The following is a 25,750-nucleotide window of genomic DNA, read 5'->3' as shown; positions in this document are numbered from 1 at the left end:
AAAGCAAGTTCCTGCCTCCTGCAAACTGTTCACACAAACACTTCAACTTGTACCATTTTGAATCTGTATGTTTGAATATGGATCTTAAGTTGGCGTGACGTTGAAGCAGCGACCCTGCTGTAGTTCCTTTATAGCATAACGTTAGCATTTTGCTTCTTGCGACTAGATTTATGAATAGAAATTTATAAAAGTAGGATAGACATGTGGATATTATCCGGCTGAACAAAACGTGATCCGTCTCTTAAATGTGTGTCAACCACAGACCTTATTTCCAGCTATTTTCCAAAATCCTATGGAGAAATTGCATTGCGTTTTTGACGAAGGAACCGGAAGGAGTTTACATCCGGGTTTTAAGATGCGTCACTGCGATTCTCTATGTCAACTGACAGTACAATTGACCAATCATATCTTCCCTCTAAATGGGTGGCCTTATTATCGCAGACTTTATGACAAGTTCCGCCCGCTGTGAAGTTTATGCATGTGTTATAATAACAACGGGTCAAGCTAGGCGGAAGTAGCTAATTAGCATACGTTTGTTCATGATGGCTCACGTCAGTGATAGTGATGACATCGTTGTGAAATTATTAACTGAGTCATTTTCAAGATTGAGTTACAATGATAAACTGGAGTGGCAAAGGATCAGCTGCATGAACCCGCTGAATCAAGTGCTTCATCCAAAAGGACAGGAGGATGGACTTTGTGTTTAAGTCATTTGATCATCAAAGGTAGGCCTAATCATTTTCAATATGGGCCGCCGTGCCGACTTAATTCATTTTTAATTGTTACTTGGCTGTGGGTGCCCTGTCATGATAGGTGTTTATATAAATGGTGTTGTTTTGTGTGGTAGAGGGTCGCTGTCATTGATGCATATTCCGCTGAAGTATACGCTGTGACGTTTTTTTTTTTTCGAGGGAAGGGGGGGTCAGAGGGCCTAGGTATAAAAGTCACGGCTCGCCACTGATGTTGACATCCCTAATACAGACCATAAGGATAGGATGCACAGTTCCATTTAGAGCTTTTTAATGTTTTTAATTATGTAATCCTCAATGTGGACTAATGTACACAATACAACCTCCACTCACTGGCTGCTAACAGCTAACATGTTCTCCTCCAGTCAATTTTGAAACATATTTGTGAATCCTAATGTAGCGTTTTTAGGAAGAAATAGGGTTGTTCCCCTGCTTAACTGCACCGTAAAGTTTGTAGAATTTGAAATGGACTTGGCACTTTGGTATCGGTTCTCTTCACATCCCTACTACAGACCATTAACCATGGTCTGTAAGGATAGGATGAACAGGTCAATGAGTTTAGAGCTTCTCAATGTTTTAATGATGGTCTCCTCAATATAGTCTACTGCAGCGGTTTTCACAGTGTGAGGCGCTTCTCCCCGGGGGGCACCAGCGAGCTTCAGGGGAGGCGCACCGTGAGAAAAAAATTACGAGAAACAGTGAAATCTAGCTAGTTAACTTCAGCTAACTTTATGCGAGCGGCAACATGGATCGATTTTTAGTGAAGTTACCTAAAGTGAGAGAGGAGACAGCGTCTGGCAGAAAATGGAGGAAGTATGACCACGATTATTTGAAGCTAGGATTTTCATGGACCGGTCCGGCAGAGGCGGATTGGCCATCTGTGTGTTCTGCAGAATCACAGAACGGCCGTTCGTTGGCCGGTCGTCGACAGCCGGCTCGGTTCGCTGACAGCCGGCACCGGCCTTTATTTTAATTTTAATAATACTTACTTTGATCAAAAGCAAGTACCGGTCAAGGCTGCAGCCAGAGGATGATCTGCGTTTATTCCTGTCTACATTGCATCCCCGCATCATCCGCCTGTGCGCATCAAAGACTCAGACTCAACGTTCCCACTAAAGTAGGGGTGAGTGTAAAAAGGAGGCAAAGTTGACGTTCAGTGTGTTGCCGGGAGCATATAAGGATTTATCCACGATGTTGAAATTGTTAAAAATGTTTAAAAAATATGTTTAAAACATAAAGATAAAATTAAGGTTTAAAAAAGTTATTGTTTAATGTTTTAAGGAGGTGACGCCACTCAGCCAAGAAACAGTCGGAGTAATTTCAAAAAAGAGAAAGGTGGACAGCGAAAACAGAGAATTTAATGATATTTTCTCTTTGGACCTCTTTGAAATGCAATTGAATGCCCCTGCATTATAGCAACAATAATAATAATAATAATAATAATAATAGCAATAATAATTGGGAGGGGGGGGCGCGGCTGTTCTTATGTTCTCTGAGGGGAGGCTCACCTTCCCACACTTTGAAAACCCCTGGTCTAATGTACTCTATGGAACTTCGTTCCACTGGCTGCAAACAGCTAACAGTAACAAGTTCTCCTGTCAATTTTGACACACATTTGTTGTTCAAAATGTAGCTTTTTAGGAAGCAATAGGTTTGGTCCTCTGTGTAACTGTAAAAAAGGACCTTGAGTTTTGAGCACTTTGAAATGGACTTGGCACTTTAGTATCGGTTCTTGTGACATCCCCACTACAGACCATTAACCATGGCTAACCATGGTCTGTAAGCAAAAGGTGCACACTTCCATGAGTTTAGAGCTTCTGAATGTTTTAATGTTGGACTCCTCAGTGTATTTCTATGTTTATTCCACAACTTGCCTTTGGCTATATCCTGAGCTAGTGTGTTTTTAGCCCAAGGCCAACACAGGTGCCATCGGAAAAAAAGGTAAAGCAGTGTCAACCTTTCACGGCCTTGCAATGAGAACCAAAACAACTCTGAAAGGAAATATCACTTGAGCAAAAGTATTGTTATTATAATGTAAAAAAAGACGGATGATGTTATTCCCATGACGCCATAAGAAGAGCTGCAGGTAAACTCTGAAGTGATATCCCGCAAACCCTGAACAACCCCAAATATATTTTTGTGAATTCCTGAATGTCCCTTCCTTTTCTACCAATTCAATTCACTTCTGTCCACTCCTTTCTATTTAGTTGAGTAGGTGCTTTATTAGCTTGGCACTGTATTCATCTCAATGCTGAATGAAAAATATCGAAATGTATTATATTTTCTCAGAAAGGAACCCAACAATAAGAACAGGAAACCTTTCTTTTTCCTGTCTGTGTTTTTCTGTGTGCTTTCTCTGGAGATGCAATGCAAATGTCCAATTGCTAAATAAAAAATATTGTGGCTAAAATCTACTACCTATTTAGGAACATTGCCTCCATTAGCATCATTCTGGAAAGCTAATGGAGCTCACTGCAGTGTCACAGTAATTACATCCAGGCTGACAGCAGAAACACGTGCTGCAGTATACCTGGGTTCATATCACTAATTCACATTAAAGCTTTGCTATGCTTGTAAGAAGAGCCATTCTAGCATGGGCTATTATGACTTGAATTGGATTTAACAAAATCCACGGTGAATTGATAGTCTGGTGAAGCAGAGAGTAAAGTCTGAGGTTACTGTGGGCAGTTGGTTTAGTGATATGGTTTAAGGAATATTGAGTTTGAGAAATGTGCAGTTTTTTTTCACTCTTATGCTGCATTCACATGACATGCAATATGCTCTTTTGCTCACTGCGAAGTTGGGCGTGGAGCCTTTTTGGAAAAATAGATAAGATAAGTAATGTTTCTATGGTTACCTCCCCTGCTAGCTTTTGCCGCTTAACACAGCTGTCATCTGATTGGTTGCGCATTGATAGGGCCAGCGGCAATCAAGGTCAAAGTTGAAATAATTTAAACTTTGAGCGCAACGCTTGGCGAGAATTTCAAGCGTTTGCGCCTAGTCGAGCTGCATGCCCCCCCCCCCCAATAGGAAAACATCAGAAACACCAGCGCAGAGCCGTTCTACTGCTTGTCATGTGAATGCAGCTTTAATGGACATTTCAACCGTTTGAGAAATATGCACAATTCCTTTCATTCTTAGAGAGATGGTCAGATGGAAACCAATCTCATGTCCGTGTGTTGGAGCTGGATTCAGGGCCAAGGTGAGCCTAGCTAGCATAAAGACTCGAAGCAGGGGAAAACAGCTAGCCTGGCTTTGTAAAAATGTGGAAGTACATCCGCTCGTCATGCTGTGTTCAATGTAGTCTTGTAGGAGATGAAAACATCTTGTATGAAAACATCTCGATGTATTCATCGAGATGTTTTCATAGCAACATAACATATTTATTAAAGAAGGAATCTTTTTCTGTTCAACAGTATTCAAATTGTAATAAAGGAGCGAACGTTGAAGGGATTTAAAAAATATATTTTTAAATGGAATCAAATTGGTTTTGAGAATCTACAAAGCGATATTTAACTGAAAATACTAGGGAAATGTTTACTCAGAATTTCTCTTCCACACTTGCCCCTGCCAACATCTCAGTAAATGAGCTAGTAGATCATTTTAATTCAAAAATTAAAAATGTTATAGATGCCATTGCTCCAACTAGGTTAAAGGAAGTGTCTGGCAAGAAAATATCTCCATGGAGAAAGGCCATGACCGTGAAAACAGAAAAAAGAGAATGTCGAAAAGCTGAACGCAGGTGGCGAAAAACAAATCTCCAGGTTCACTTTGAAATCTATAAAGAGAGACTTGGCCTTTATAATTTGGAATTGAAAAACGCACGACAATCGTTCTTCTCTGACATCATTACCAAAAACAAAAACAACGCACGTGCCTTGTTTGCTACCGTCGACAGACTAACTAACCCCCCAGTGTCAGTAGCCTCTGAATTTCTATCCACCAGGGCGTGCAATGATTTTGCCTCCTTTTTCACTGACTAAATTCAGAAAATCAGACAAGCAGTCAGTGCCTCTGCATCAGGAACAGCAAATGTGTTGTCCCTATCTCCACTTAACATCAATTCAGACATCATGACACAATTCCATCAGATTAATGATAAAAACCTAGAGGACATTATACAACTTTTGAAATCCTCCTCCTGCTGCCTTGATATTATTCCAACAGGATTTTTCAAAGATGTTTTGCCTTGCATGGCCTCAGATCTACTTCATATAGTAAACAAATCTCTTCACTCAGGTATTTTTCCACAGGCCCTGAAAACTGCAGTCATTAAACCGCTCTTAAAAAAGAATAATCTAGATGCTTCAGTAATGAACAATTACAGGCCCATATCAAACCTGCCATTTCTAGGTAAAATCATTGAAAAAGTTGTTTTTCAACAGTTGAGTAATTTCTTGCATTTAAATAACTGTTTTGATGTGTTCCAGTCAGGCTTTCGTCCAAACCACAGCACTGAGACTGCTCTTGTAAAGGTCTTTAATGACATCCACTTAAACACAGACAGTGGCAGAACTTCAGTGTTAGTATTATTAGATCTCAGTGCTGCGTTTGACACTGTTGACCACAGCATATTACTAGACCGACTGGAAAACTGGGTGGGACTTTCGGAAACAGTTCTGAATTGGTTTGAATCCTACTTAAAGGACAGAAACAACTTTGTTTCTATAGGTAAATACACATCTGAGTTGACAAATATGACATGTGGGGTTCCTCAAGGCTCCATCTTGGGGCCTCTTCTCTTTAACATCTACATGCTACCACTGGCTCAGATAATGAAGAACAACAAAATAAGTTACCATAGCTATGCAGATGACACACAAATTTACGTAACAATTTCACCAGGAGACTAGTGGGGCAGATAACAGCAATGTTTCAGAAGAATCGTGCAAATGATGATACAAGCATCAAATTTGGCACACTTGTTCTCCAAGTGGTACTAATCAAATCTGCCTGATTGGCCAATTGAAAATCCAAGATGGCGGCCATTTTCCAAGATGGCCGCCCGAAAACCGTAATAAATCGGCACATAAAGGTTTAATCAAATTTTAAAGGTCATAAATGGATGCGATAATTTAAGACCTTTAATTTGATACCTATTGTATGGGTCTACGACCACAGGAAATACTTTAACCCATTGGGAACCATTGTCGACTTTTGTCACCATGAGTATTAGTCTCTAGGGGATTGCAGAAAAATATATAACTAACAGTTCCACAGTTACTTGAATGTCACTGTAGCTACTCAACTGTAGTTACTTAAGTATATTATAGTATATTGAAACGCCCTGGTGGCGAAATTCGGTACTGCACCTTTAAGGCACCATTTTGCGCGACATGTGTGTTTTGAGTAGACACAAAATGCAGAGAGCACATGGTGGCAGCCAGTTCTATCAGCCACACATCGTTTTGGTTTAGTCCGGAGTAGATATCTGTGACTGTGAGTACTTACAAACTGACTTGTGTGTGCCAAGTGATGTGTTTCAAAATTGTGGTTAATTGTGTGTTATTTCAATGTGTAAGCTAAGCTAAGCTAACTATGCTATCGGAAATTAGCTAATTCATTCAATTACTTTTTACACTATCATACAGGAAAGTGTCTATTATACACGTACAGGGTGGTAAAAGGATAAACCCTCGACCCTGAACGTCATACTGACCATGGACACAAGTGCTACTGTAAAATCGTGGAACACTGACTGGACCAAGTGTTGCCTATGTCAGGAGGTTAAGAAAGAAGATCTAAAGTCCCCCCAGGGCAATCCTGCCAGAAGAGGCGATGATGGATATATGAACTTGGCAACGAATATTCCTCTGTTTCACTCACTCAATGCACTACCAATCAAGCTAGACCCTGCAAGACTTGACAAAGGTGGTGGGATAAATGAAACCTTAAGACAAAAGAAGGCAAAATATCATGAGAGTTGTAGGCTTCTATTTAACAACACAAAGTTACACAGAGCTGAAAAAAGATCAACCCCTACAGGTACTAGTGATGAGGGCGGTAGAAGTAAGATCCCACGAAAGGTCCAAGAAGCTAAAACACAAGAATGTTTCTTTTGCGAAAAAGGAGGGGAGCTTAGAGAAGCAATGACAATGCAAGTGAATAACAGAATAAACGAATGTGCAAAAACACTCCTTGCCAAACTAAGTGTAGGAGATGTCATAGCACAAGAACTGAAATATCACCCTGCTTGTTTGGTGGCATTGTATAACCGAGAACGAGCCTACATAAAGGTGCAGGAGCAAGAGAAAGCACAGGAGCACTGGAAGGAAGCATATCCAATTGCTTTCTCCGAACTAGTCACCTACATTAGTGAGATGAAAAATGCCAGTGATAGTAGTGATCCACTCATATTGAAGCTTGCTAATTTGACCATGCTTTACAAGCAGAGGCTGGAGCAGCTTGGTGTTGAATCGCCTGATGTTCATCCTACTCGACTCAAGGACCAGCTGCTTTTTCCCATTCCCAAGCTGCAAGCTCATCACCAAGGACGAGATGTTATGCTGGCTTTTGAAAATGATGTAGGCTCAATCCTCTCACAAGCATCCAAGTACGGTGAAGCGATCCACCAAGCAAAAGCTGCTGGGATAATAAGACGAGATATGCTACATCAAAAGTCAAATTTCAGCAGCACCTTTAACGACACAGACCTAGAACAGGCTGTACCACCATCACTGCTGCAATTTGTATGTATGATCGAACATGGTGCTGACATCAAGTCCCAACTCGTGCATGGAGCATCGAAATCTGACCTTTCTATATCGCAACTCCTACAGTACAACTGCTTTGCGAAATATAAGGAAGGAACGGATGTCCACAGGCATTCTAAGGACCGTGAGCCACCTTTTGCAGTCTACATGGGCCTGTATGTGTTTGCCAAGACGAGGAAGAGACAAATCATTGAAATGCTCCATGAGAATGGGCTCAGCATATCATACGACAGAGTCCTAGAAATCTCAGCACAGTTAGGAGAAGCAGTTGTTGCACAGTATGTGCAAGATGGAGTAATCTGTCCCCCAGTCTTGAGAAAGCAGTTGTTCACAACTGCAGCAGTGGACAACATAGATCATAATCCGACTGCGACCACAGCTCAAACATCATTCCATGGTACAAGTGTGTCCATTTTCCAACATCCAAGCACTGAAAATGCTGGCGATGAACGTGAGCCGCTCAAACTAGAGTCAGAAATGAAGGTTAAGAAAGTACCAGAGCTTCCAGAAGCATACACCAATATTCGACCAGCATACATCACGAAAAAACCCAATCCTCCTCCAGTAGCAAACCAATCTTTACCAGCACCCGAGTCGATCTGGTTACACTTGAAGGAAGAATATTCTTGGTTGGAGGAAGTCTTCCTCACTGAGGATGTGGCTGATGCAGTAAGCATCACATGGTCAGCCCACCATGCAACGCAGAAAAGGAGCCATCCATTTGAAGTGAGTATTTCAGCGATGATGCCTCTGTGGCGAGATCAGGCTCACTCTGTTGCAACGATCAAGCATGCCATGGCGAAGGTCCGTGATACAGTGGCTTTTCTGAACCCAGGGCAGACACCTGTCATTGCTGCTGATCAACCGTTATATGCTCTGGCAAAACAAATACAATGGAAGTGGCCCGAATATGGAGAGGACAAGTTTGTGATCATGTTCGGTGGACTTCATATAGAAATGGCTGCACTGAGATCGATAGGAACATTACTACGGGAGAGTGGCTGGACCAGTGCCATTGTGGAAGCAGAGGTGGCCTCATCTGGTACAGCAGAGTCTTACCTGTCTGCATCCAGTGTCACCAGGACAAGACAAGCACACCAGATCACTACATGCAGCTTGTACAAACTGATGAAGAAGGCATACCATGATTACCGCTCTGAAGAGTCTTGCATATCAGATATAACCTTTGAGGATTGGTGTGAACAACGGAGGAAAGAGAGTCCGCAGTTCCAGTTCTGGAGTCTGGTGCTGAACATGGAGCTCACCATATTCACCCTGATCCGCTCATTCAGAGAAGGAGACTTCAACTTGTACCGTGAAGCACTTTCAGAACTAGTGCCTTACTTCTTTGCAAATAACAATGTCAACTATGCGCGGTGGATCCCAATTCACCTCCGAGATATGATGTCACTTGAGCAACAACATCCAGATGTGGCCAGAGAGTTTCACAAAGGGAACTTTGCCATCCACAAGTCAAGAAGAGAATACTCTGGCCTGGCGATCGACCAAGCACACGAGCAAAATAATGCAGTGATCAAAGGTGACGGAGGAGCAATTGGGTTGACAGAAGACGCGTCAGCACTTCGTAGGTGGATGGTCGCTGGACCCGAAGTTAGTCGTCTAGTAGCTGGATACGAGGCCATGTCTGGTATGAAAAATGCCACATATAGCAGCAGACACCACGAGCAGACAAGGAGTGCCCAGAAATATTTCTTTGCAAAGGTGAAATCACTCTCTGCAGTGATGCAGGAGATGGGCAACCCATTCCAAGAAGAATCAGCCGACCTGCTGGTGCTAGACACGAAGAACATTGCAGACCCAACTCTAGCTGAAATGGTAGCAACACATCACCGACGGGGCAAAGAGCAGTTCCAATCATTCATGGAGGGGCTAGAGGATGAAGGTGAAAGTGCTTTTTATAATCCGATCAAGAAAAACCTTGCTTCTTTCTTCAAACAAGAGCAGGCTAAGGACATTTCTAAGGAGAAAGTCCTGAAAGACGACTGTCAGTTATTCTCGCGACTGTTCATCTCGTGCCAGAACAGGCAGTGTAACTTGCAAGAATTCTTCAAGCACGAAAATCAGTCGCACCCTGCATCTCTCAGTGATAGCGGCAAGCTTCATACGTGTCAGAAGTCACAGCTGGTTGAAATTCTTGAAGCGCAAGTGAACATCCCAGACACAGAACCAAATGGAGATGCAATCATCATTGATGGCTCAGCACTTATCAATGCCTTACCTCCACGTACTTCAAAGACATTTGATGACTATGCTAAAGAAGACATAATCCCAAAGGTTGAATCCTATGGTGCCAGGTACAAGCGGGTGGACGTAGTCTTTGATGTGTACAAGAAGTCAAGTCTGAAATCCGAGACAAGGTCGAAAAGAGGGCAAGGAATCAGAAGAAGAGTGACAGGGACGAGTAAGACACCAGGTAACTGGCAAAGCTTCCTTCGTGACGCCAGCAACAAGACTGAGCTGTTTCACTTCCTTGCGGAAAAGATGTGTGAAGCAGAGACGACAAGCACAGTAATTGTCACAAAAGGAGAAGAAGCCATTAGCAACACAGGGAAGTTGCTGGATGCTGTGTCCCCATGTTCTCATGAAGAAGCTGACAGTCGAATATTTGTGCACGCCAGGGATGCAACGACTGATGGGAGCAAGTCTATTATCATTAAGGCTAATGACACGGACGTGCTAGTCATAGCAATATCTGTACTGCCATCCTTACAGGAACTAAGTCTTGAGAAAATGTGGATTGCCTTTGGCCAAGGAGCCAAGATGCGATGGATTCCAGTCCATGAGGTAGTTTCTGCAATAGGGCTTGAGAAAGCTAGAGGGATCCCATACTTTCATGCGTTCACTGGATGTGATGTCGTGTCTGCCTTCCGTGGGAAAGGGAAGAAATCTGCATGGCAGACTTGGAACGTATTCGATGATGTTTCTGAAACATTCACTAATCTCAGCCAGCATCCAACATTGATTTGTGATCTTGACCTGCAGAAGCTGGAGAGATTCGTTGTCCTCATGTACGACAGATCAAGCGCAACCACTGGTGTGGATGAAGCAAGACTAGATCTCTTTGCCCGCAAGCAGAGGCCGTACAACTCAATTCCACCAACACAGGCAGCGCTCAGAGAACATGCAAAGCGTGCGGCTTATCAGGCTGGGATCATCTGGGGCCAGGCAACCATCTCCAATCCAGATACGAGCAGTCCCGTTGAATGGGGATGGACACAGAAAGGAGAGACATGGCAGATATGTTGGACAACACTACCCCCTATTGCAGCGAGCTGTCGGGAACTGACGAAGTGTTCCTGTAAGAAAGGTTGCACAGGAAGATGCAAATGCTTTCAGTCAGAGCTCCCCTGCACATCACTCTGCAGCTGCATATGTGAACAGTAGCAGCTGGAGGACCAGTGGCATGGTATAAATAACTTTGAACATTTGCTAGCCGGGGTAAAGCTTACGTAATAAAAAACAGGCAATCTGGTGGCCATCTTGAAAAATGTGTCAGTGTGCTTTATTAAAACCCTTTGAGACCCAAAGTGCAAATAGTACTCATGGTGACAAAAGTCGACAATGGTTCCCAATGGGTTAAAGTATTTCCTGTGGTCGTAGACCCATAAATTAGGTATCAAATTAAAGGTCTTAAATTATCGCATCCATTTATGACCTTTAAAATTTGATTAACCCTTTCTGTGCCGAATTATTACGGTTTTTGGGCGGCTAATCTGGCGGCCATCTTGGAAAATGGCCGCCATCTTGGATTTTCAATTGGCCAATCACGCAGATTTGATTAGTACCACTTGGAGAACAAGTGTGCCAAATGTGATGCTTGTATCATCATTTGCACGATTTTTCTGCAATCCCCTAGACTATAGCTATGCAGATGACACACAAATTTACGTAACAATTTCACCAGGAGACTATGCTCCAATTCAAACACTGAGTAAGTGCATTGAACAAATCAATGACTGGATGTGTCAGAACTTTCTCCAATTAAACAAAGATAAAACTGAGGTAATGGTTTTTGGAGCCAAGTCAGAACGTATAAAAGTTAGCACTGAGCTTCAGTGTGCAATGTTCAAAACAACAGATAAAGCCAGAAATCTAGGTGTAGTCATGGACTCTGACCTGAGTTTCAACAGTCACATTAAAACAGTTACTAAATCAGCCTACTATCACCTAAAGAACATATCTAGGATTAAAAGACTAATGTCACAGCAGGATTTGGAAAAACTTGTCCATGCTTTTATCTTCAGTAGACTCGACTACTGCAATGGTGTCTTCACAGGTCTCACTAAAAAATCTATTAGAAAGCTGCAGCTGATTCAGAACGCTGCTGCTCGAGTCCTCACTAACACTAAGAAAGTGGATCACATCACTCCAGTTCTGAAGTCTTTACACTGGCTTCCTGTGTGTCAAAGAATAGATTTCAAAAATACTGCTGCTGGTTTATAAAGCACTGAATGGTTTAGGCCCAAAATACATTTCTGACCTCCTGCTAAATTATGAACCATCCAGATCTCTCAGGTCTTCAGGGACTGGTCAGCTTTCTGTCCCCAGAGTCAGAACTAAACATGGTAAAGCAGCGTTCAGTTATTATGCTCCAAATATCTGGAACAAACTCCCAGAAACCTGCAGGTCCGCTACAACTCTGACTACTTTTAAATCCAGGCTGAAGACTTTTCTTTTTGTCGCTGCTTTTAATTGAACTATTCATATCTTAGACTGCACTGTAACTTTTATCCATGTACTTTTTTTCTTTTAATGTTTAATTGACTGATTTTAAATGCCATTTTCTTAATCTCTTTCATTTTTTGTAAAGCACTTTGAATTGCCTTGTGTTGAAAAGTGCTATATAAATAAACTTGCCTTGCCTTGCCTTACAATCTACAAATTATTTGGACATTTTAAATCTGTAAATGTTCAAGATTCTGAAACATCAGCTCCGATAAAAGGGGCCATCTCTCTCTCTTGCTGATCAGTATCATTTATTGAATACCTTATTATTTACCAATGACTATTTTCACATCATTTCTCACAATCTATGATGGACCACTACAACATTAAACTGCTAACGTGGTATCTGAGATAAATATTGTCTCCTCTATATAGACATTTATTTTTGCAAAAATACACTCAATGTTCAATACAAGTTGTAATGGATGGCAGAGCAATGAGCACACAACCATGAATGAAATATAATAAAGATGGTTCAAAACCTCCGAGCCTTTGACTGGGCTGGCCAGACCTCTGAGAGCAGAAGCTTAAAGTTGTCAAGGCAACAAGCTGAACGTAATGCAGGAGATTGTCTGTGATTTGAGTTTTCCATAATCTGAAATGGCACAGAGTCCAACAATGCAGGCAAACAGATGGGAACAGTGCTGGATGTCTCAGTATCAATACATACATCCCATGTGAACACAGCACTTCCATGTGTAGTAAAATAGCATGGGTTTTAGACATTTCACATGTGACAAAAACTCCAGATACCGATCAGACATGTAGGCTAATATGAAAACATGTATAACCCAGGGCTGTCAACATTAATGTGTTAACGCTCGGGATAAATCTGGAAACCCTAATGCATTAAAGAAAATGTACACAAATGAATCACATTACCACATTTGATCTCCTATATGCCAGCGTTTATGAGATGTTCACCATGAATTGCATGACAGTGAAAAGGCAAAGAAAGCAGAGGAATTGGCATTCACTGGAGACCACTTCACATCAGTAAGAACCATCACTATCTCGGTGTAAAGGCACAACTGCACTTTCGCTTTACGTGTGGTGTAAAGGGAGGAAAGATATTTTTCAAACCAGTTTCTTGAAGTTGCACAGGAGTGGGAGATAGCAAACTGGGTCCCACTGTAGGGACGGATGGTGCTCGCAGTATGATAGCGGAAGCAAGTATACTACAAGCATACTGTATGTCCTGTGTAGTGCACATTATACGGACGGTGAATACAGCGGTTCTCTGTGACAGCGGCTTTGTAGATGCCTTAGCTAAGTTCTGAAAATTGTTGGACTTCCTGACAATAATTCTGAAATCATGTAATAATACAGTTATAATATAAAACCCTGTTTGTTTCTCTTATCAGTTTGTCATGCATTTGTTTATTACAAAACCACAAGTGTAAGGTAAATCTTAGTATTTTAAACTTGCGATTAATCATGATAAAAAAAATGTGTCCATTGAAAGCATTGGGCATACTGACTCTTACCCTTAATCCTTAACCCAAACCCTAACTTTCAAATCAAAATATAAAAAATAGACAGAATATCAATTCATATAAGCCAAAACACAGTCCATTGAAATCCATTGAAATCCAAAGAAGTTAAATGAATATATTGCACTGTATTTTTGTTAATGCAGAACAGGTTTAGCTTATTCCAAAGTTGTTGTGCTGCTATCGTGACGATTCATAAAATACAGAAAGAAGAGCGAGACAGACGCTGGCAGACAGACAGATGGACATCTCCTGGACATTAGAAGACTATTGGATATAAAAGAAGATTACCGTGTGATAAAGACGACAATATTCCTTTTGAGGAGAAAAAGCAGATGTAATTTCCTCCTCAAACAGAGGAACAGAGTGTATGAAGAGGAGGGTTTATGGAGACTTAATGGACTCATCAGTTTTTTGCTTGGCTCCGTCTTAATCAAAAAGCATCCATTTTGAGTGTCTCAGTCTCCGTGTGTGTGTGTGTGTGTGTGTGTGTGTGTGTGTGTGTGTGTGTGTGTGTGTGTGTGTCTGGAAGTGCACACTCACCCTACAGGCATTAATGGGTTGGCTCTAAGGCGGCACTAAATGAACAGATGGATGTAATCAACAGATGGTTGATATGGTGTTTCTGTGTGTGTGCCCTTAAGACATGGAGTGTGTGTGTGTGTCCTGTCCAAGTGAACATGTCAAAGATACCAACAGACACATGACATTATTAAACAAAGAGATCAAAGAGTTTAAGTCTAGTTGTAGCATGTGTTCAGATGAATAATATTTCTCCTATAATCTACTTCCACTTTAGACAGTATTCAGAGGTCAGTCACTAATAGGCCTACATGAAAACCCTCAATAAAGAATGCAACTAGCATGTACATTTATTTGCACATGTATATTTATCATGTCCTACTCAGTACTTTTCATTCACGCAGTAACATCCCTACAAATAAAGCTGTGAGCTGTTCTTTGTTGAGTAGGAAGCTTCCATTAGTAAATACATTCAGTAGCTTAATGACGTCAAACTAAGAACAGAAGCCCAGCAAAGTAGAAGGGAAGATGAATGAAAACTGTTTATTAGAGAAGCACAACTCAGAAACAGCCTGTTGACTGGAGACTGAATTCACAAAAGGATTGAGAGAAACAGATTGTCTTCTTACCTTTCAGGCCAAACTTGGAGCGGCGTCCATATTGGTTGATGAAGAGAAAGAGGAGAACCAGAACCACGCAGGCAAACGCTGCCAGGCCCACTGCTACGGACACCTACAGAAGGGGGAGGGGAACAGTGTTAGGACAATCATCGCAGATCCACAGGAAGAGACAAAAGACAATTTATGCACAGCAGGGACCGCAGCAGGTCTCGTTCCCTATGGTGAGGCCTCAATTTCCCAAAATGCCCAAATTGACAAATTTAACAATTTAGTCCCGAGAGGTTGAATCTCTTTTCTTATAAACGCTCACATATTCCCCAAGAAAGTTGTTCAAATACATCCAGGTTTTTTGCTGTTCCTCTCTTTCTGATTGAAACAAAGAGAATGTCTCATATTTCAGTTTGAAAGTCCACTTCCTGTCACAGTGACAGATGACAAAAGCCACTTGTTCAGGCTTAGAACCAGAAGTACAGTTTTTATTGCACCTGGCATAATTGCCATAACGTCATTTTAACAGATAATGTACCACCCAGGCGCTGTTGGAGGGCCAGGTAGTGCATGGCCCTCCCAATGTACATGTTATCTCTCCCCCATATAAATGTGTTTAACAATATGTTTTATTTGCAGTTCATTGCTCAAGCCATATCCCAACAATATATACATCAAAAACATGTGTAATATATACTATTTGTGTTCAACCCACATCACCGCTCTGGTCTCAGCCGTGTGCGTCACCTTTAAGTGTCCCCTGGTTCTGTTGTGTTTTGAGCTTCTTGCAGCATTTTGTATTCACAGCGTTTCCTTCACCCAGCGTCTTTAGTAAACTCTGCGCATGTTTGGTCAAGTTGGTGAAGATGTTTGTTTTGCAGCACGTGTCTCCTAATGGAAACGTTTTTAACTGTTGTAGCGAGTTTGCACCTGTCGGCCACCGTACACTAGGTGCCACCACCATTTCATGTGGTTAAAAGACTGTGGTACATTTGAGTATGTGAGACAAGGCTGAGAAGGACGCTCCCATACATATATTCCATTTTTCAACCCAGATTCAAACACTAAAATATGTAGAGAAAAGATGCACCTAGACTTTCTCACTACGTTCCCTCAAAGCCACAGTCTCAACAGTTGTCTTTTTACAGTCAATTACAGGAAAAAGATTAACTCAATTACATTTCTAACCAACTCTCAGGATTACCAGCCACCAGAGGCTTTCAGCAGATAGAACTAATGGCCACGTGAATGAGGGGAAGGATTAAAAAGCACAGTCGGCTCTTTACACTGTAACTTCTTAAATCTATTTTTCTCTTTCTTTGCACACTGGTAGTTTGATATAATGGTCATTGTGAGGTAAGACACAGACAGACGGTTGCTGCTTTTGAAAATGTATCATAATGTATCTACTGTTTACATTTTATATGTATTTCTTTTAAATATGAGTTTAATTTTCAAATGCTTTAAGGAGGTTTTGTTTGTAACCTTTAATTTTGCTGGCCAAAATGACAACTGCTACTTATTGATTTTGATTGAATTGAGAACAATTTATAGCTTAACAAGGATTGACATACTATGGAAGAAACGTCTGCACTCGGTATTAATTAAATGATGCGCCGTAGAGGATACACAATAAAAGCTTTTTTTTCAAGCAGTGACTGTGACCCTATAATATTAAAACGGACTGCAATGTGACTTTGCTTTGACTGATTAAAGACAACACTGACAGGATATCAACAACACCAGCTGCATTATTATAACCAAGTATTTTCCAAGAAGAAAAGAACAATCTTTGATGTTGGCTAAATAGCATGAAGGTCATTTACATGAAACATTAGCAATTAAAATGACACTATTGGTCAGAAAAATTACATTCAGTTCAATATGGGCTTTGTTTCACTACCTGCAAGCCAGTCGATGAAGCCTCAGCCAAACATGTTGAATATCACACTTACCCTGAAAGTATCTTCGTCAGGTTTGTGAGTTTCATTAGTCGGGGTAACTAGCGGGAAAAAACACAAGAACACACAGACTTTACTGTCCTGCTGCTTGTGCAGGGAAACGGCATGAAGTCATCACACATACAACAATAAAATAATGAGCTACACAAACCAACAGCGAACAAAAAGCTGCAGACAAAGAGGCCGTGCCATGATGTTTTTATAGGCCAGTTATTGGACAGAGGACAGAGACAATATTGTCTATAACCCCAGTCTAGGTCAGAAGTCCTGCAATAAATCTGATCTTTGTAAGAAAGTGGCTACTGAAAGTGGCTAATGAATACATGTAGGACATTGTTGTATTGTTGTGATTACACATTATTTTTTAAGAAGTATGAATTAGTGTTATAATTTGACCTATAGTTGGGTAGTCTATAACAGGCATCCTCAAAGTCCGGACTCCGGTCCGGATCCGGACCGAACCACAACTGTCTCTGGACTCTGAGCAAATTATACTTTTCATATGTATTATCTGTGTTATCTGCGAGACATCGCCACAACGCAACGAGTCAAAATGATCCGCTATGTCCATAGACTGCAAACAGCGCTCTGCATGTCCTGTTCCACTGTCTGTGTGTGTCTGTCAACGCATTGGTCCAATCACATTCAGCATCCCGTCAGCGTTTTTTCTCCCCAAACAATCTGCGAAATAGAGGCACAGTAGGGCGGGTCTTCGCGGAATGCGGGTGGGAAAAATGTGTGTGTCTCTTTCAACCTGTCTAAGTCAGAGCGAGAGTTTAAAAAAAAAAATTCAGAGCGAGAGTTAACAGCTCATCTAGTTCCATCTGTACTGTAGCTAGTAGCCTAGTTTCACTTACCGGGGTGGCAACTGACACCCTAAAAATAGGCCTTACCACCCCAGCTGCCACCCCAGTTGGCAGCTTTGTTTTGAAAGAAAAGTTGTGGCTCATCGGACATTTATGAGAGAAAGTCTCTAATGTCCGAGTGCAAGTGAATGCAGCACAAGATGCACGTCATGTAACCCCTCCCCCGGTCCTGGTGCGAGCGTGGACATATGATTGGCGGCGATTTAATTTGAACGGGACGGCGCAAAACGAGAAGCATTCGGACCCAAGCACTGAAGGAATGAGGTATTTGCGGTCTACAATGACAGAGAAGAGACTGTCAGTTTGGCTGTACTCAGCATTGAATCAAAACACACTAAAGCTGTTGATCTTAATACGTTTGTGAGGCGTTTTGCTGAATAAAATGGTAATCGCCGCATTCAGCTGTAATAGACATGTCAACTTGATGCTCTGCTCACGGATGAGCATACACAACTATTAAGATGATGACCTTACGTGTGTAAATATATTTTTTTCTTTGAGGGGGTCTGCCCCCAAAAAACAGTTTTAAGTCCTGAGAAAGTCAAATAAGACGGTGTGTAAAACTACACTGCCCAGCCAAACAAAAGTAACCACTTTGATTGAACTAGGCCAGTAGGTAAGGACTTTCCACTGGATAATAACTGCAGTATAAAAGAATGCATGACTGAAGTGATGGAGACCATGTTGAAGGCAAACAAAAAGAGGAAATAACAGGTCAAATCAAGCAAATCCCCCTCTCAGATTCCACAGCAACCAGAAGAACATAAATACAGGCTGGTGATTTGATTCATCAGCTTTGTGATGGAATAGAAAATGCACAGTGCATTTCCTTAGCTGTGGGTGAGTCCACTGACACCACTGACAATGCTCAGTTGCTGGTGTTTGTGAGTTTTTATGATGAGGCAAAGGGGGAGTTTGTTGAAGATGTGTTGGGCCTGACGAACCTCAGTGGACACACAAGGGGGCAAGACATTTATAAAGCAATAATGGGAATGCTGAATGAAAACTGCTGCATACAGATTATTTTTGTTTTTGCAACCTCGTGTTAAGAATCTTGTTGCAATTGTTTAAAAGTTTGAATGACCGTAATAAACGGACCTTTGTCTTATTGAAACATTTATTTTGGACCTTTAAGATTTGTATTTGAGTACCCCTGGTCTATAATGATTAACCATGCATGAATGTGAAATGCGAATCTGCAAAGCAACCACAGCTGCCAGTTAACTGTGGGTTATCAAGAACAAAATGTAACGTAAGTATAGTGTAGCATTAAAAAAGCAAATACTCTACTTTTTTTTTTCTTTCTTTTTTTTCTTCCTTGTGTCTCTTTTTATCTGTTTGTTTTTGTTATATTAATTTGTATTTATTTATCTGTTCTCTCTTTGTATACATGTATGTATGTAGGTACGTGTATGTATGTGCATGTGTACATGTGTGTGGGTATGTACACACACGTATGTGTATGTGTATATGTGGGTATACATATGTGAGTATATGGGTACAAGTATTACTGTTACTATTCTTTATTCCCTTATCTATACATTTTCTTTTAATATTATCTTCTACATTACTTTACTTTTACCTATACATGTATCTATTGTATTTAGTTAGTTATTTAATTTACTAGCTAGGACCGGGAGGGGGGTAAAGGGGAAAAATAAAGAAAAATATTGACTGTATAAATGTAAACTCATTGTGCCTGACTCAATAAAAAAAAGATTAAAAAAAGCAAATACTCAAGTTTTGCACAAGTACTTTTAACAGTACAATGCTGCACAGTAAAGTACTTAAAATATGTTCATCTAAAAAAGTTCTACGGGTTAGGGTTATGTATGTTGTATCCTCATATGCATGCAGAGGCTGTGGAGACCTAACATTATTTGCATCCTACAACATATGAAGTACATCTGACTTTCAGGAGCAGGGACACGCCAAACCACATGCCAAACCACACGCCAAACCACACACCCAACCACACGCCAAACCACACGCCAAACCACACGCCCAACCACACGCCCAAACCACACGCCCAACCAAACGCCCAACCACACGCCCCAACCACACGCCAAACCACACGCCCAACCACACGCCAAACCACACGCCAAACCACACGCCCAACCACACGCCCAACCACACGCCCAAACCACACGCCCAACCACACGCCAAACCACACGCCCAACCACACGCCCAACCACACGCCCAACCACACGCCAAACCACACGCCCAACCACACGCCAAACCACACGCCCAACCACACGCCCCAACCACCAAATCTGGCCTTGTTTTTCTCCAATTTCACCACGGCCATTCATAAATACATCCCTTTAATGCTCATCTCTTCCTCCCTACGTCCCCGCGAGGCACATCTCTCCTTATCATTTACCTTCCTATGTCTTCCTCAACAACATCCCTTAATCCCTTCATCTTCCCATCCCTACCTGTCATCCCTTCCTCCCTACACCTTGTGTCCATTCATCCTTACATTCCTTTGTGCCTCCATAGTTATATCCCTTCGACCCTCATTCCCATCACTACATCCCTTCCACCTTTCAACCCTCCGCCCATACATCCCTTGAACCCTATGTCACCACATAACCCCTTCCCTACATTCCTTCATCCTCTCTTCCTGTCTCCCCTAATCTATTCTTCTTTCATCTGGTGCATACTTTTTGTCCCATTCTAGTTACTGTCTGGGGTCTGGTATTCAGATCTGGCAGAAACACGCCTGAGACTGAACCCCCACCCTGAGTCTCTCTCTGTTGGACTTCAGTCTGTCCTCCAGACCAGCCTGACAGACAGCATCCCTCATCCTTCTTCATCCCTTCCCCTTACATTCAATATCTCTTTAAATCTTTGACTAACATACAGTATTGTTGTGGCGCGGTCCTTGCTTGTGAAAATCCAGTCATATTCAACAACACTTAAGTGGGCGTTCTGAAATGAGAACTAAGCATCTCTCTGAAACACACTCAACAAATCTTTATATTTCCAAGATTGTCTTCACCACATACACTGCATATTGCTGAAGCCTGAAACCCCTTAGCACAGTTTGATTTGTTGATGAACGTGTTTCTGTCACTCTCCTGTTTGCTCTGATCTATTCACATAGTATATCATTACACAGTCGCCAGTTCATTGGTATAGAGAAACATAGCCCACTTTAACACTAGAACCGCCAGAGGTCGCTGTATACCTAAAACCGCCAACGGGTAAAATGTACCCGCTATTGATTTTCAAGGTACAATGTTCTTTTATTTATCATACAGAACAGTGAGTTTTGATCGCACAGGGATGAAACCTATACCAATAGAATCTGTGGACTCTCAGCTTTTCATATGATATAGTTTGTGCAGATAGCATGAAGTATAAAATATCGCTAAGAGTGCTGATTTAAACGCTTGGTGTTAAACTTGTCTTTTGTTTAGGTACAAATCTCTCTATCTATAACTATCTATCAATATATCTGTAATGTTCTGTTCTATGGACTAATTGTCTACATAAACAGATGACGCGGACTACTTCTCTCATTCCGAGTGTCCATCTTTATTCAAGTCACGTAACCTGCACACATGCATTACGTCCTCAACGTGAGCTCAGTCATCCAAGATCTTGTATTCTCCAAGATGTTACACTATCTATAACTATCTATCTGTCTATCTCTCTCTCCATCTATCAATATATCTATCTATCTATCTATAAGGAACCGCAGTAGACAAAAGGCGTTGCTATAGCAACACGTCATGTTTATGCTGCATTTTCTATGAGGTAAATATTACCCGCTGGCGGATATAGGTATAAATGGCAATTTTTTGGGCGATTTTTTCAATCTGACTTCATATTGACAATTGTTAACAACAGAGGGTGATACATAACACACTTTCAGGAAAAGTCACGGACTGGGAGACTTTAATATGTTATTGAAAACAAGTTACATACAATCAAAAAACAGCTGCGGGTAAAATGTACCCGTTGGCGGTTCTAGTGTTAAAATGTATGACAAGAACTGTCAGTCTGTGGGGATGTTATCACGTCATTATGTTCTGTGATATAATGTTTATATTACATGTAAAGCTATTCAAAGCAATCTGCACACAGGCTAATCATATACTGTAAGAGTCAGCGTGAACGTTTAGGGCTTTTACATATGTGGAGGAAGAGCTTACTCCCTCTTGACAACCAGAGGGTCCTAACCATAAAGTCTTATGTCAATGAGATTCTTGTTAAAGGCACTTACCATAAATATAATCTGTCTCTGAACCTATGGGAGGAGAAAGAAAAATGAACAAGATATATAAGAGGCTGTAATACACCATAGAACATACATGTTTGATGGTGCAGGGGAAAGATTAAGAGAAGAGAAATGTTAGATAAGAAACAGAGCACGGGTGCCAGGTGAGAAAAGAGCATAACACCAGAAATAACACTGTTAACAAGAACATCACCTTGTCTAAATGTAGCTCCTCTGCATTCTCACTAAGACTAAATATGAGCTTTATTTCATCAAATAATGCAGTGTTGCTGCAGTTAACATAGGCTCAGACTACAGGAGTTTTGAAATCTTCACAGACTTTTTTATTTGGTTGCATCACACGCATACGCATACAAGATTTTAAAATAATGGTGCATCAAACACTGCCGGCTATTATGAGGGTTATCGTGGCAGAGGGTCCCAGAGAGCCTGGATGAGAACAGAGTAGTGTTGTCTATTCTGATGCCAAAACTTGAGTTAATCTTTTGACTCTCATTTTTAATATCTGTCAACGGTAGCATGCAAGCTAATGTAACACTTAAGGGCTAGAATGTTTACCGTTGCTTGGCATGGTATTTATTGTCCTTCTAGTTATTAGACTTGAACAATCTGTCAGTATTAGTGGTTCCATGCCAAAGTTACTACGTTACTGAAGTGTGGGTTTTAGGTTTTAAAATCCATATTGACCAATCACAGTATCAATGACTACATTAAAAAATGTTAGCCCTGTAAATGGAATAATCTTTCTCTAAAAGTTTAGGGAATTAGTCCAGCGCCATACCAGAGTGGTTTTCTCTCCATGCCATTTACAGAGCTTCGCATTACAACTTGCAAGGCAAGTTTTGTGTCAAAAGACTAAGAAAATGTTCCAGTCTTCTAAAGCGACAACTCAAGCCAGGATTGTTATGTAGGTCTTTTGGTAGGTCTTCTTGCTTAGACCCTTCCACTGTGTCACTCGACTTCATGATCTGACTCACACAGGCTCCGCCCTCTACTCGACTTAAAAGGTCATATTATTTTCCAATTAAACACACATATTCGCCCACTGTAATACATTTCATACACGTAGCTGGCCAATCAAAACGAGCTTACCCAGATACATGCTGACCACATGGTTTACTGTATAAGACAGCGAAGTTGCTGACTGTTATCCTTTTTCTCTTCAGTGATCGGCAATTTCCCACTGGTTAAGTTTTACCAGGAATCCCCTTTTGGGCATGATACTCCTACATTTCTTTGTGCTCCATGGGAAGCAACCTTAAACCGGTCAGTATCAGTATGGTAGGTCGATGTTTTTGCAGAGCGTACATAGCCTAAAACAAAGGTTACGTATTGTAACCCTAGTTCTATAAGCACAGGCAGAGCCCTCTACCAGGGGCCCTGTCTGTCCTATGCAGCTCACTGGATAGGGTGTAGGATAAAACATAGTAACGTATAGACCGTGTGGCCCAACATATTCAGATTTGCCGGACACGCTTATGTCAATTATTTCAGTGGGCTAACATGTGCGTGTGATTTGAGAAGAGTATTACCAGTGTCCAGTATAGACATAGGGTTACAATATTTAACCTTAGTTTTCTCCCTGTGTTTTCTCCCTTGTGTTTCTTTCACAAATTGTATTAATTATTTATTTTTGAATTTCCCCCTGCTCTATTCACATGTGTTTTGTAATCAGTCCTGCCAGAAGCCAGCTACTCTGTCTGTTGTGGTCTTCTGACAGATCTGATGGACCAATCACAATGGAAAGTACTACCAGCTGAAGCCTTGGCAGTTTCGTGGAATTTGCATTTAGTATCACCTACTGGCAAAAGTAGTTCCAGGTCTGCTTCCCCAACAGGAGGAGAGCCACTTAAAGGCTACACATTATGTGTAGGCTACATTTGTTTCCAAATCACATGACACATCTCTGCTGCACAAAGATAGACTTCCATCTATCAGTTGTGTGTTTGTGGAACCAGCTGGCTGCCTTAAATTGGGTCAAAACGAAGTGGGGTAGAGATGTGGGAACACATTTTTATTTTATTTTGACATATGAGGGAAATGCTTCATGGCACCTTGTTCTAACAGAGTGAAATATGAAAGAGTCTAAGTAGAAGGTTGGTACCTTTTATAGTACTAGAACATGTAACATAGATGTCTTATAACATTTTATTTAGATTCTTTCAATTACAGGGATTCAGTTGATATTATCTCTGGTGTTTCTATAGTTTATACTTTAATAATAGTAGATATGACACAGACAGACCCAACTTACTATCAACGATCGGCTTGTCCATGAAGTGCCCGTAGATGGTGCTGACAGCCTCACCCAGCTCGTTGGTGGCCACCAGTGTGTAGTTGCCGTTGTTGTGGTGCGTTGGCACGTTAAAGGTTAGGCAGCCTTCTATGTAGTCTTGATACGTATCCATATCAGGACGCACATACTCAGTGTGGGATATTTCCTGGGAGCAAATAATCATCACGTTATGTAGCCTTGTGCAAAGACATGTATCTATTAATTGAGAGACAAATATAATCTCAGATCAGTGCTTCTGTCAGTCCTTGGCAGACTGCACCGCCCCCCACCCAATTTGTATTCCACACAGGTAAGCAAAAAATAAAGCAACCATGAGTTAATAAATATTTTAGAAAATCTTATTTGCACAATAAATTGATCAGGCGCACCTTATCTTTGTAGAACCATTGTAAGGTGGGGTGGGGCCAGCCTCGAACCGTGAACTCGATGCACGTGTCATGGCGCCGTTCTGGCTCCAAAAGCTTCAAAATGGTTGGAGGATCTAAGAAAGCAGAGAGAAGACATGGCAGATGAGCACTTCAAATTTAAAGAGGCCTTATTATGTTTTTTGGGGGTTTTCCCTTTCCTGTGTGTGTGTGTGTGTGTGTGTGTGTGTGTGTGTGTGTGTGTGTGTGTGTGTGTGTGTGTGTGTGTGTGTGTGTGTGTGTCAGGGTTTCCGTTAGGATTTTTTCTCGCCGGTCAAATGTCCGGGCAGAATTTATTTTACCGGACAAATTTGAAACTTACCGGTCATATTTCAATAATAATAATAAGAGTTGTGTTGCAGAGTTTCCGTTAGCAGTTAATTACCGGACTATGAGCAGATATGCTGATGTTTAAAACTCAGTTCACGGGGCTCATTTTTATATTGCTTCAGTTTATAATCGTAACAGATCGAAAAATGCAGCTTCATTTTTCAATAAATTATTCCACAAACAACATAATTATTACATTCAGACTAACTACTTGTAGTAGATAACGTACATTATTCAAAAGTTTACATCAACTTTGAATAATAACAGGTGTTAAACGAATCCTCCCTCTCACTCCTGACAGCCCGTCAGTTTCTCATGCAGCTCCTGCAGCACGCTAAACAGAGGCGGGGCTTCAGGTGATTATGCAGAGCTGCGTGTCTCGGTCTGACTCAGCAGCTGATCTGATCTCTCTCTCACGTCCGGTTACACTTCACTCGCGTTTATGTCCATATCGATCAGATCCAGCTCTCCTGATCTATCGGAGCATCCCTAATTATTACCAGACATTTTGACCGGCAGGTTTTGAATTTACCGGTTTTTAATAAATTTTACCAGCTAAAAACCGGTAATTACCGGCTAACGGAAACCCTGGTGTGTGTGTGTGTGTGTGTGTGTGTGTGTGTGTGTGTGTGTGTGTATGTGTGTGTGTGAGTATGTGTGTGTGTGTGTGTGTGTGAGTATATGTGTGTGTTTGTGTGTATGTGTTCGTGTGAGCGTGTGTGCGTTATATAGGTTTTTGTGCATGTAAATGGTCTGCAAATGCTAACATCCCGAGTTTCTCTCCAACATTTTTCAAACAGAGGGTGAGAGAAG

General features: G+C 41.3%; 1 protein-coding gene across 4 annotated transcripts in view; it reads right to left on the bottom strand.

The window, feature by feature from the left end:
* ntrk3a (neurotrophic tyrosine kinase, receptor, type 3a) overlaps positions 1–25,750 on the bottom strand; it is a 232,987-nt gene that overhangs the window by 88,577 nt on the left and 118,660 nt on the right. For all 4 annotated transcript variants that reach the window (XM_034196308.1, XM_034196317.1, XM_034196326.1 and 1 more), the window contains exons 8-12: positions 24,572–24,684; positions 24,162–24,348; positions 21,893–21,916; positions 16,787–16,833; positions 14,853–14,955 (exon numbers count right to left, since the gene is read on the bottom strand). In XM_034196308.1, the coding sequence (XP_034052199.1) occupies positions 14,853–14,955; positions 16,787–16,833; positions 21,893–21,916; positions 24,162–24,348; positions 24,572–24,684 (474 nt within the window). The remainder of the gene's footprint in view (positions 1–14,852; positions 14,956–16,786; positions 16,834–21,892; positions 21,917–24,161; positions 24,349–24,571; positions 24,685–25,750) is intronic.

Source organism: Gymnodraco acuticeps, unplaced genomic scaffold (assembly GCF_902827175.1).
Source record: "Gymnodraco acuticeps unplaced genomic scaffold, fGymAcu1.1, whole genome shotgun sequence".
NCBI lineage: Eukaryota > Metazoa > Chordata > Actinopteri > Perciformes > Bathydraconidae > Gymnodraco > Gymnodraco acuticeps.
The sequence above is the reverse complement of the archived record's forward strand: the minus strand, read 5'-3'. Positions and strand labels throughout refer to the sequence as shown.